This window comes from Apteryx mantelli, chromosome 21, assembly GCF_036417845.1.
Source record: "Apteryx mantelli isolate bAptMan1 chromosome 21, bAptMan1.hap1, whole genome shotgun sequence".
Classification (NCBI taxonomy): Eukaryota; Metazoa; Chordata; class Aves; order Apterygiformes; family Apterygidae; genus Apteryx; species Apteryx mantelli.
In genome coordinates, this window is record NC_089998.1 from 4,426,482 (window position 1) to 4,439,433 (window position 12,952).

The following is a 12,952-nucleotide window of genomic DNA, read 5'->3' on the forward strand; positions in this document are numbered from 1 at the left end:
GGCCACGGAAAACCAGCATGGAGCACCAGCACGGAGCTGCCGAGCAGGAAATGCAGCGGGTCCTTCGCCGGGAGCGCGGTCCCGGGCCGCCTTCCAGCAGGGATAACTGCGTCCTGCCCCCGCGGAGCCCCGGCTCTGCTCTCCCGCTCGAGGGCCACGAGCCCTGGAAATACCGGCGGCGCCGAGGATTACCGCTGAGGACGTGCCCATCTCGGCGGCCGCGATTTGCTTGGGCGTGCGGAAAGTTGCTGCTCCGCGCGGGTTCCTCCGAACAGGAAAGGAGGCCGGGCGGCCCGCGGAGGCACAGGAAACCCCTCTCTATCTCGCGCATCGCGCCGCTTCCTCCGCGTTCCTTTAACCTTTCGCTCGGGGCCTGACTTGTGCCTTCACACTGATTTTTGCACGCGGGCGCTTCCCTGCTCCGCACGCCGGGGTCGCAGCTCTGCACTGGCAAGATGCAGGAAGGAGCCGGGGCCTCGGCGCGGGGCTGCCGGGAGCCGGAGCTGCCTTTGAAGGGAAACCTCCGCCGCTGCCGCCGCCGCTCTCCAAGGAGGCCGGTTTTGCAGAGAGAAGGCGAGCGCCCGCGCAGCCCCACCGGGATAGAGCCCGCTCCCGCGGCGGGCAGCGCACGGCTCCGAGGCGCTCAGCAGCGCGGCTCCATCCTCGGAGGCATCTCCGAGCAGAACGGGTGAAACATCCCGAAACATCGGCTGCAAAGGAGCTAACGGTGGGAACGAGCCTTTGCCAAGGTTAAGGGCTCCAGGGCAGCATCCGAGCGGGAGCAAGACAGTCCCTGGGAGCAGGAAAAGCAGCAGAGAGCTGGGTGGGAAGGGGAGGCACCAGGGCAGGTGTTTAGGGACAAATCACATATAAACACACCGACCCTCTAGGCCTCCAATTCGGGGCTTTTTTAACACGCCCAGCTGGGCTGCCTTGCACTAACCGGGGGGGGGGGGGGGGGGTTCACGTCCTAAAGCCCCCCACGGTCCCATCCTTAAAGTTGACAACATCCAACCCAGGGAGGAAAAAAAGAAGAGAGAGCACGAAAGCGAGCGTGAGCCAGGACAGCGTCCCGAAGCCCTATTTCCATCGGACTCGGCACGCCACTGCTACGAGCCACCCGCTCCCAGCGGTCCCCGAGTCCCGCGCTGCCGCCGCGGCAGAAGGGAAATGCAGTTGCAAAGGTTATCGCTTCGGTGTTTGACCGAGCATGAAAATCCAGCTCGGGAAACAAAAAAGGGAAAAGAAGACGGGCGAATCGGAAAAAGGCGGGGGGAAGGGCACGAGAGAGGGCCGCGAGGAACGGCTAGTTTACCCAAGAACCGTCTTTTCTCAAGGAAGCGGAGAGGGCTCACACCGAACAGAAACACATTTCCATTTCAGGAGAGTTTCTGGGAAAACAAACGCCAGATCTGTTATAAAAGTTTATCTGCGCGTGCGAGAAAGGGAGCGAGCGCGGCTGACTACGGCATGGAGATGTCGTTATTTTCATGCATCTGCCTTACCCAATTTTATTTAGTTGCTTTCTGCACCATTTCATGCTCATTCTGCTGCTGAGCTAGACAATTGCTTTATAACTCTAGGGTGCAATTTCACTGTCTGCGAGCCACGCACGCGCGCGGGGCCAGAGCAGCGCTTCCTCGCGCCTCCCTCCCCTGCCACCCTGCTGCTTGGGAGTTTGGGTTGAAATCTTTAAGAAAAATATAAATAAAGAAATAAGAGAGAGAGGCAGAGAGAAAATTAAATTAAAACTCTAAACCATGGTCTCTAATGCATTATAATTCAAACGGAGTGCGTGGGGGGAGCAGACCCAGAAGGCGACGGCTCCCCGTTAAGTTAGGAGGAGGAACCGGACGGCAATTTTCCCTCTCAGGCTAAGCAAGTGCAGAGCGATGGAGAGAGCGAAGCAAGTTGATCGCGTTGCCCGGCCCCTTGCAGGGCTCGAGTGCCCGCAGAGGGACCCGCATTTTTCACTGCACCCTCGTCCCCCATTTAAGCCCCCCCAGGCTGCAGCAGCCCCCGCGGGTGCCCGGTGCAAGGGGGGGGGTCTCCACCGCATCCGCGATGCAAAGCCGCACGCAGCCAAGGCGCAAGCGAGCATCTCTGGCACGACCCGCTCGGCGGCATCGGGGGCCCAACGCGGCTCCGAGCCCACGGCTTCCCGCGCCCGGTAAAGCCGCCCCTCCTACAAAAATGGGGCAGCAAAATAAATAAATAAATAAATAAATAAATAAAAGGAGGTGGCATCTTCCCAGGTGTGCAAGGCACCGCATGGCCCTGGGGCGGCCAAAAGAGCTCTCCTGGCTCGGTGCAATGCCCCCAGGTTCGCGCCTGCCCCTCTCCCACCCTGCGCCTTTCGGCACCCTTTCCTGCCTCTGCCCTTGCTCCCGGCGGCGCCCCCGCCGGATCCGCACGGATCCCACCTGGAAGCGCGCCCCCCTCTCCCGGGCCGGCCCCTCTCGGCGCCTCCTTCCGCTCTTGCTCAACCGCCGCGATTGCCTCATCTTGCCGCCGCCGCCGCAGCGGGGACGTGGGAGCCGCGCTGCCCGCCACCGAAGCCCGTCGCAGCAGCAGCAGCAGCAGCCCACGGAGCTCACAGCAAGACTTTCCAGCGCTTACGAGCCGGGCCAAAAATGGAAAAACAATAATCAGCCGTTGCTGCCCCGCTCCGAGCGTCGCTCTGCGACTTAAGCGCAGTAGTAAACCGTCCAGGGCGAGCAGGCGGCAGGGCTCCAGGGCTGCCTGCTCATCGCCACCTTCCCGCTCCCCTCTTTTTATTTATTTTTATTTTTTTAAGTCTGTAAAAGCTGAAGAAAGCCAAAACTTCACAAAAGAGGAGGAGACCATGAAAACCAACAACCAGACAGGAATGCCATTACCGTTTTATTGGCCGCAGATACCGGGGCTGCACCTTTTACCTCCTCGCCGCGCGCGGTTCAACGCCAGGAAAGGGTCACGGTTCAGACGAGACCCAAACCCAAACGCGGCAGCGATACGGAAACCTGACCGCTGCCTGCAAGGGGAAACCCGTCCGACCACGTCGAGGCTGTCGGGGCTTTCGTGGGGCCCTCAAAGCCCCAGGGAGCAATTAGCCACAAAAGTCGCTTTTTCTTCCACTTGCTACGAAAAAGCGGGCGCAGCGAAGTCGCTATTAAATAAGGGAAGGGAGGAGGGAAATTGGGGCACCTGGTGGAAACTGCTCCGGCCTCATCCCCGTGCATCTCCCGGCGCCTCCCCGGGCCGCGAACGAACCCCAGCGGGACTCGGCACCGGCAGCTACCAGCTCCAGCCCCTCCGCCTCTCCTCCGACGTCACGGACCACCGAAACCGCAAGACCGACCTCAAAATCACAAGGGGTTTAATGCAAGGAGCAAGGCTCGGGGAGAGGGGTGCCACCTCCCGCCAGACCAGTTCCAGGGCGGAGAGGGAAGGGGACACAAGCCCTGCGCTGGATGCTCAATAAAACACCTATTTAGGGGGTTCCTCCCTTGCCTTTGGTTTCGGGGCACCTGGCTGGCACACGGATCACCTCTGCAAGCTTCTCCTCGCTCCCAGGCCAAAAAGCAGCTTGTTTTTTGGGTCACAGAGAGGCGGATGCTCGGACGACCAGGCGAGCCCTGCGGAGCAGCCTGCAAACAGCTCACCGGGTGCTGCCGGCAGCAACGCCCCAAAATGCCCCAAAAAGCCCCGAAAAAGCCCACGGCGCCTCCAACCCACAGTGCCACCCAAGGGTCCCGGCTGCTCCGGACCCCTCCTGAGTTCCCAAGGGTCCGGCTCTTCCCCAGGACCTCACCAACAGGCCCCCAAGGGACGTTCCCGGAGCAGAGAGGCAATGGGATATTTATTTCTCCAGCGGGACGTCCGCAGTGGAGCCAGGCCCCAACCGGGATCCCGGACGGAGCTGCTCCGCAGGGCAGGGACCGAACGGCGCAGCGGGAGCCAGGGTTTCGCGAGTGCCCCAGCTCCCGGCCCTCTCCCCAGCTCGCCACCGTGGGCCTCAGTTTCCCCCCGGCACCTGCCTCGGCACTGCTGACTCCCAGTTTCCGAGGCGAGATCCGCATCTCCGTCTGCGCGGAGACGGGAGCTGGCGCAAACTGGGCTGCGATCAGAATTGCAAGGTGCAACCTGGAAACTTTCGCTGTAGATCCAATAAAAAAAAAGAAGAAGAAGAAAAACCATTTTCTGCTTACAAGTGGTCTGTTTGAACAGGATTATTTTTTAACTCCACGTTAAACAGAATTTCCAAGGGGGAGAGGCGCATTTGGGCTGAATTCGAAGTGTTTCTGCCCCCTCGTGAGGGGCTGGCTCTCCCCGTGTGGCTCAGGAACACCCTCCATCTTGAAACGCTCCGGCTTTTCAAAATAAAAACTCAGGTTGTTGCACTGATTTTCTGTGCCTTTTTTTTTTTTTTTTTTTTTAAAAAAAAGCAAAACGTCATCAGAAAAGGCAAGTTCTCAGTTTCCATTTCAGCAACGGGGCATTTTCCGAGGCGAAGTTGTTTCTGCCCGAACGTCCGCGAGCAGCTGGAGCCGCTCGGCATGTGCGGGGATCCTTCCGCAGGGCTTTTTAAATCCCGATTTGCAATATTATTTCGCCTGCCTGGCGCTGCCTTGGTGCCTGAGCTGCCTTCGGAGAGGCACAACCGCTCCTCCCTCCTCCCCTGCCCTCCCTCCAGGCACGCGCGTCCCTCGGAGGAGCGGGAGGAGAGGGGAGAAATAAAACACAAGACGAGCAAAGAGGAAAATGTCAGAAAGCTGCTTTTTGCGTGCGCGCGTCAAGCGCTCAAAGTTCTTCCAGACTCTGCTCTTTAAATGTAATAAAATACGGCAACTCCTGACAAAATCAATTAAAATTAAGCCACCCAGGCAGCTTCCCCCATCGCTTTGCAGCGCGGCCGAGTTTGAGAGTCCACCTGGGCTTTTTCGGAAGCAATTACGGCGCCGCCGGGCCGCATCCTGCGCTCCCGCCGCCGCGCATCCTCGGCTCCGCACATCCTTGGCGTGGCGGCCACGGAGCACGGAGCCCCGGATGCTCCGCCGGAGGACGGAGGCGAGGATGCCCCGAGCCGCAGAGCTGGGTTAACGGGAGCCCGATTAGGGTCCTGAGCTCCCGGGGCCGTGCCCATCCAGGACAGCCTCCGCTCCGGCTGCCAACAGCCCAGGGCTATTCCCAGCGGAGGCACCAGCCCCACCAGCAGGACACGCGGGAGCTTCCCGAGCGCCCTCCCCGGAGCCCGGGCACCCTGCCCCGCGGCGCTGCCGCCGGCCGTTTGCTTTCTTAGCTGTTCTGCAAAAATAATAATCAAAAAAAAATCTCAGCCGGGTGGCAGGAGCCCGGCTTATGGGAATCCACCCCGGCTCCCAGAAAACAATACTCCAGCAGAAAGGTTTTTAACCCATTTCTTAATAAATATTTATTTTCACGTTCAAGATGTGGGTGGAACGGAGCCAGGCTGTATTTTCCAGTGAAATGTTTTGATTCCCCCCTCGATTTTTTTTTTTCCCCTCCAACGGGAGCTAAATGCCAATAATAATATTTGCGATGAATAACTAAAATTCTGTGGCTTTCTCCCCCGCTCGCTTTTAAATAAATAAAATGCCCTAAATAAGAGAAGTACAGACGCTCTCTCAAACGCAGCAGGACGACGTGGAGTAAATTCACGGGCTCTCAGAGGATTTATTCAACTGTCACAGCCAAGATTCGGATAAAGACAAGAATTCCTTTCCGACTTGTTTTGCATATGTCAGCTGGGCGAGGTCAAGCCCTGCATTACACTTTAGCGAGAAAGACCAGAAAACTCACCACACTTTATCTCATGCTCCTACAGGGACCCAATCCTGCACGTCACCAGCGACCCCAAGGAGCTGCTAAGCCTCTTCCAGATGCGGGTCACAGGATCTCCGTTGCCTTACGGGGAAGCTCAGACAAGCGCTGGCACTTTCCCCGTGTTTCCTAATTTCTCTCCCTGCAGCTCTTCCCACCGGCTTTGAACTTCTGAAGCTAATACCAGTGGCCCAGGGCAGCCTTGGGGAGCACAACCACCAGGGCTCGCCCCAGAAGCTGCGTGCTCCTACCCAGCATCCAGGCTCGCGTTGGCCATGACCTGGGACCTGCCTGCTGCGGAGGCAAAGGCACCCGCGATGCAGATCCCGCTAACTCCGGGCAAGGCAGATGTTCCGCTCCCAGGCTCCAGGTTCCCGCTCTCCCACCCCGCTCCGAGCAGCCTCAGCGCTCTGGGTCATGTCCCAGCGCCCGGAGGGGAGGACAGACCTCACGGAGGTTGCGACCCAGCGAACGGACCTCCAGGAGGGAAGCAGACGGCTCAGGCTTCGACAGCAGCCTCGGACACTGATCAGCTGTTTCTTCCCTCCAGGAGCCTGACCCTCGAGGGAGAGCGTCCTCAGCTCACCCGTTCCCCTTCGCCCCCCCAGCACCCACCACCTCCTCCGGGCGGACGGGCAGAAGAATAAAAAGCAGCAAGAAAAGGTTTCCAACGGCCAGACAGAGCCCTGCTAAAAGCACGACTCCCTGAAGACGCCGTCTTGCTTGGCCGTTCCCGCGCCCACCACCAGCCTGGGCCTGAGCAAACCCTCAACTCGCCGCCGCACCCCAGCGGGCAGAAGATCAGGACTCCCCCCCACCTCGCCTGCTTCAGGAGCATTTGCACGATGGTGTTTTCTGTCTTCCTCTGCCGGGAGGCCACAGAGAGCATAGCCCCCCCGAGGAACAAGCAATGAGACGTCCCTGCCCGTTTAAGACCTTGTAAAAGAGAGATCTGCAGCCCCAGACAGCTACTTGGGAGGCGCCTGGTGGACCACGAGGTGTTTATGAGCCTCACCCAGCGGCCGCTCCGGTATCTGAGCGGTGCAGCTGTGTCGGGAAAGCCCACTCGCCAGCAGACGTGACCGCGGGCGGAGGGGGCCTCGCCGCCAAAAGACCCCGATGAACAGGCTGGAGACGTTCACCGAAGCCGGGACAGCCCAGGGCAGAGCCGCAGGGCGACCACGGCCCAGCCTCGGAGATGCACGGGGACGCGCCGTCCTCTCGGCAGCCTCTGCCTGGCCTCTGCCCCCAGCTCCAGAGATGAGCAGGAAAATGAGATACTACTATTAAAAGTGCCCAGAGCTGGCCCCGTTTCCACCCATGACATCAGCAGGGTGATCTGAGTCAAACCGCGGGCAGCACCGGGCCAGGCACCTCCATGCAGTTATCCTTTTTAGGCCAAACTGAGCCGAGATTTTGCTGGGGCCACGCCGTAACGGAGCCCGATCGTGGCCCCCGGTTGCTCTAGTTCTCTGACTAAGGGCCCTGCTGACGTGCAAAGAAAACAGAAGCTACACAAGCTTCGCTACTTTTCCCCTCTCTGCTTGCAAACGCCAGCTCCCAGCCATCGCCCCGGCACGGGACAGCGTTGGCAAAACGCTCGCGCTCCGACCTCGCTGCGAAGGGCTCCGCTGGCGTCTGCGAGGCTCCTCTCGCGCTTTCGGGATCTACCTGCCTCCCATGCTCCAAGCGGGACCAAAACCTCCCCTTCCGAGACCTGCAGAACCCGCCGACCTTACAACAAAAGCAAAATTTTTCCAGCAACCAGCGAGCAAAGGCCGGCGGATAAAGTTTAGGAGTCACTTCCGCAGCAGCACAACGCACAGCAGGTACAAACCCAGGCGGCACATTTTAAACAGCTCCCGCAAGCAGCTGAGTCTGCTAATAAGCAAGTGATGTTAAGTTATAATCCGCCCCCCAGCCCCTCCAGTGCTGTCCTGAGGTAGCGGCGATGTTTTTCCTCTGGATGCTCCACTACACGGATCATTCCCGGTGTGCTGAACAGCATGTTGCAAAGAACCACCCTCTCCTCTCCCTCCCCGCCACACGCACGCATGCATTTAGAAATGAGCAGATAAATCAGTTGTTTTTCATTTGCACCAGTGTGAAAATCCTTACCCGAGACCGCAGCAAGGTGACACACGTTCCCCTTTCCTCCCCCGTCAAAGTCAACATGACTAATAACACAACGTTTTATTTAGCATCCACAGCATATTGAGAGAGCTCGGGTCTGGAAGGAAACGCAAGGGTATCTGTGGGGACCTGATCCTGCCCATATCGACGGGGGTTTGGACTCTCTTCCACAAGAAGCATCAAAGGAACTGTAAATACTTAAGACAGCCACCCCCTGAGATCAAACCACTTTTGTGTGGCAAGAGATAGGCACTTTCTGCGGAGGTGGGTGTGTATTTGATGATTCCAGACACCTGCATTTGATCCACCCAAAATGAGGCTCTTTGACTTTAAAAGCAGGACGAATTCGGGGGCAGGCGCTGCAGGTGAAATGCTTTGAGACTCGATAGCAACTTTGGACAAGTCAACACGGCAGCATTTTCTATCTCACAGCAAAATCAACGAGGGGCACTGTTAGCATGGTTTTGGGGCACGGCAGATGCCCGCGGAGGGACCCGGCAGGGCGCAGGGCCAGGCTCCCCCTGTCCAAGCCCCCCGGCCAGAGCAGTCCCGGAAACGCTCCGAGTGGGCAGGGCCAGCCGGGGTGGTTGCGATACTGTTTGTATTTATTCTGCTCTTCGAAAGGAACAATTTAAATTGCAATTCTTAAAAAAGAAAAAAAAATCCCAAAGGTTGAGTGCCGATTTAAAGCCAAGAGAAGTCCAAGTGCAGGGGTCGCTCCGGAGGGCTCGGGGGCAGAAAGGGAGCCAGTGCCGCCGCTGGCCGATCGCTCATGCCTTGTGGCGGAGATGGCAGGATTGGCCCCCTTTTCCTCCTGCCTGGACTTGGCACCCGGCTTCTTCACTAAAACTCTCCCCCCCACACAAACACCGAGCTCTGGAATATCACTCCTGAAACCAAGACACAAGGAGGCATTTGCCCTTACAAGCCAAGACTTGACTCAGCCACTGAAACGATGGCAAAAAAAACAGCTAGAAATAGATTGCAAATGTAACTAAAAAGAAAAAAGCAGAGAGGAAAAAAAAAAAAAGAAAGAAAAAGGTCGGCGGCAGGCTCCAAGCGTGCTGGGAGCCCCGGGGAAGGGAGGATGACACGGAGGGCAGGACGCGGCGGCTCTGCCCGCTCCCCTTCCCTCTGCTCGGCTGCGCGCCCCAGATGCCGACAGAGAACGGCGGAGAGGGAGAAAAGGAGGAAAAAAAAAACAGAGAGAGAAAACCCGAGGGAGGACAGCGAGGGAAGCAAAACACACGGCTCCGAGAGCGCCAAGCCCCTCCGCAGCCCTGAGCCCGGGGCAGCGCCGCGCCGCGCAGCCCGGCGGGCTGGGGCCCTCGCGGCCGAGCCCCTTTCCCGGTGCCCCGTTTGAAAATGCCGCTTGCGCCGGCGCCGCCGCGCTCCTCCGCCGCTGCCTCCGCCGGCGGCCGCACGCCCGGCCCGGCCCGGCCCGGCCCTGCCCCGCCGGCCCCGCTCGCCCGCCGCCCCCGGCCCCGGCCCCGCCGCCGCGCAGCGCCCCGCCAGCCCCACCGAGCCCCCTCCGCCGCCGGCGGAAAAAGAAAAAAAAATAAATCGAAATAAATAAAAATAGCGAAGCACAAAGGGGGGCAGCTAGGGCAGGCCCGCTCGCACTTTCCCAGGCGATGCCCCGGCGCTGACACCGAGTCCCCCCCGTCGGCGGCTGCCTGCCCTCGGCGGGGGCAGGGGCGCAGCGCATCCCCCCGGCTGCCCGCCGCCCCCTCCCCGCGCCCTTCCCGGCCGCCCGGCTGCAAGGCGAAGGGGAGGAGGGGGGAGGTCGGACGCTTATTCTTTTTTTCCTCCTTTTTTTTTTTTAATCCCCCCCTTCCTCCCGCGCCGTAGGAATTAAGAAGCTTTTCGAAACAAAACTCACCCAGCGGCAGGAAGTGTTTGGTGTCCATAGCTGGTGTTTAACTCATGCCAAAAGGATTGGTTGAAGATCGGTGGAGGCGAAAAACACACACACACGGCGCGCACAGGGGAGGAGAGAGAAATCAAAGCGAAAGGGGGAGAGGGAGGGGGGAAGGGAGGCAAAAAAAAAAAAAACCGCACACACACAGGGGAAAAAAAACAAGAGGAGGAGGAGGAGGAGTAGAGGGGGGGAGACCGAAGGCTTCAGCCTCGCATCGGCGGGCTCCGCGGCGGCGCAAGCAGCGCGGCCGGGCGCGAGTTCTTGCAAACTCCCAACAATGTAACTCCGGCACTTGTGTCGGCTCCGCGCCGCGCCGCGCCGGGGCCCGCGCAGGGGGGAGCGAGAGCGCCGCGACCGCCCCGCAGCGACCGCCCGCCCCGCGCCGCGCCCCTGCGCGCCCGCGCAGCCCCGCCGCGCCCGCGCCGCCCCGCCGCCGCCGCCGCCGCCCGCCCCGCCGCGAGCTGGCGCAGCTGCGAGCTGGGGGGGAGGGAAAAAAAAAAAATTAGTATTAAAAAAAAAAAAGAGTTGGGTGGAAAAAGCCTCCGGGCTCAGCGCCGGCGGCCGCGGGGCGCTTGTGCGCGGCTCCGGCAGGCCCCGCCGGCGAAGCGGGGCGGCTCGCTTGTTGGTGGGATTAGGGTTGGCTGGGTCTCGTGGAAGGGGGGGGATTGGGGCTCCTCAGGTGGCGCTGGAAAATCCCTGCCCGCTCCGTCGGAGGCCCCGCACGATGCCCCCCCGCACCACGGGAGCGAGCCCCCAGGCCGCGGGGGAGACCCCAGCCCCGCCACCCTGGGAAGAGCAGAGCGGGAGCCCGAGCTCCGCACGGCTCTTCCCTTTTCTCGGTTCGTGTCACAAGTCAGTCGCTGTTCAGAACGCAATTTCTTTCATTTCCCATAAATGAGGCACAACAAATAACTCTTTGTGAGCGTGCGGTGCGCCTGCAAACTCTTACCTCCTCCTGCCACCATCTCAGCCCTCCGGTACCACCCCATCTCCACCGCTGGCCGTTTCCAACAGCAGCCGCGTAGCAGGGCCCTGGCCCCCTCCCCTCGCCAGCACGTCTCCAGGTTTAATAAATGGTGCTCAGCCTTTTAAGAATGTGTATTAGTGACTTGATGGACCAAAGCAACTCTACTATGCATGAAGCATATTAAACATCATATCGACCCTTACTCTTGATGGCTGTAACGTGCATAACAAGCAGGCTCCGTCCACAGGCTGCAGCCGCTCGCACGGTGAGGATGCAGGCAGGGAACGAGTGATACAGTCACACAGGAAGCCTGAAACGACATCAGGGCTGGGCTGGGGTTTGGGGCTGCATGGGGAGATCCCGACACAGAGGCCCTGAGCAGAGCTGGCACCCAGGAGCCCTGCTCTCCCACGGATGGTGGGTTGGGGGGATTGGGGGAGCAAGGCCCTGCACTGGGCCAGGCTCCAAGAAGGGCACTGGTTTAAGACAGGCACAGGGGAGAAGTTGCCACAAAGCGCAAGGTTTTCCATAGCCCGTTGCCCCACTCTGCAAGGCAGATGAGGCTATAGAACATTTCTGAGCCTCCTCTTATCTTCTGTGATTTATTCTTGAATTGGCAAAGCATCTCATGTCATGAATATTAGCAGTCTAGCACCTCCTCCCGCAAGTCCCTTATCTATCTTTCATTGCCATATCCCTATCACCTGCATGCACCTATCAGTCTACCTTATACCTATCACTGTAGTATCTAAATCTATACAGGAGACACCAGGAAAAGGCCCCAATACCCAAGTTTTCCTCAACTCCTGCCTGCTCTTCTGTTTGCATCTGCCAGGGGATAGGCCTTGCCTTTCGGGCAGAGACACACATAGGTTGTGAAATGAGGGGCACGCAGCTGGCAACCCCTCCGGATCCTCATAGGGACCAGCTCCGGACCCCTGCTTCTTCCCCTGGTGCACCAAGCAGTAATGATGCATTGCAATTCAGTGGCTTTAATTATAACAGGATCAAGAAAAATGCCAAGAGGACCCATTTTGCGTCAGAGGCAAGTGGCGGCAAACTGACACTCATGTAGAGCTGCAGAAGTTAAAACAAAATAAAACATCTTGGATCCTTTTTATCCTCTGCTCCTGTAATTTCAGCATGTCCAAACAGATTTTGGTGTGTGTGTTTATAACTGGTAACTTCATTTGCTCCCGGGCTGGGACCTTATATGCCAAGTTTCATCTCCAGCTCAGTTTTTATGGCTGAGTTACATTAAGTCCTAGGAGAAAAGGAGGAGAAAAGGAAATACATAAAAATATAAAAGAAAGGAGGAGTTGTTAGAAAAAGCAGGTCCAAAGCCTTAACACATGGGTTGGCAGGGAAAAAGTCATAGATCTCATGGCTACCTGACAACAAAAAAAGTAGAAACAGAAACTTTCAGTAGAAAGCTCTGAAGCTCGTGTTGTGTCTCAGCACACCCATGTGACAAGGAAAAACACATCAAGGAGCAGTTTTCTGCTCCCTCCTACCCCTTGCTGGGGCAGATTCGGGCTCTCCAATCTGCACCACACAAATGCCATTTGACCCATTGGTCCCATAACAGTGTAAGATAAGCGTGGACCTTTATGGATTTGAGCATGTCCAAGGCAACCCGATAGCCTGCCAGCTGGTGTAAATAGCTTACTCCGCTGCAGAGCACGAGCTGGGGATCTGCCTCCAAACCTCAGGATCCCAAAGCATGCTTGGGTTGATAGCTACACCAGATATCAGGGTTATTAGACCCACGGCTGAAAATCTACCTTTGTAGGCTCTAAAACATGAAATTACCATAACTAGTGTACATTTCATGCTCCTCTCCCATCAAGCTGTTTAGAGCAAATTAAATTTCTCCCTAACCGGCCTGTAACAGTTCATGTTAAATGTGGATCTAAATGTTAATTGCAGTGACAATAACAGGTCTGATCCTGCAGTCCTTATTTGGGTAAAACCTCCCACAGAAGCCAAAGGAATTTTGCCCCAGAGAAGGCAGCTGGGTAGAGTCCCACATTTCCAGTCTCTTGAAGATGCCAGAAGGTAGCAAGGATATTTCTGTGATGTTACAAACCTTTTCTTTCCCTTTTTGC

At 58.0% G+C, this 12,952-nt stretch overlaps 1 protein-coding gene across 2 annotated transcripts in view; it reads right to left on the minus strand.

Annotated features, from left to right (window-relative positions):
* Positions 1–10,211, minus strand: part of RXRA (retinoid X receptor alpha) — a 127,141-nt gene extending 116,930 nt beyond the window's left edge. The window contains exon 1 of one of the 2 annotated variants that reach the window (XM_067309306.1): positions 9,839–10,211. In XM_067309306.1, the coding sequence (XP_067165407.1) occupies positions 9,839–9,866 (28 nt within the window). In that variant the 5' untranslated portion in view covers positions 9,867–10,211. The remainder of the gene's footprint in view (positions 1–9,838) is intronic. The other variant, XM_067309307.1, reaches the window with a different exon arrangement.
* Between the last annotated feature and the right edge of the window lie 2,741 nt (positions 10,212–12,952).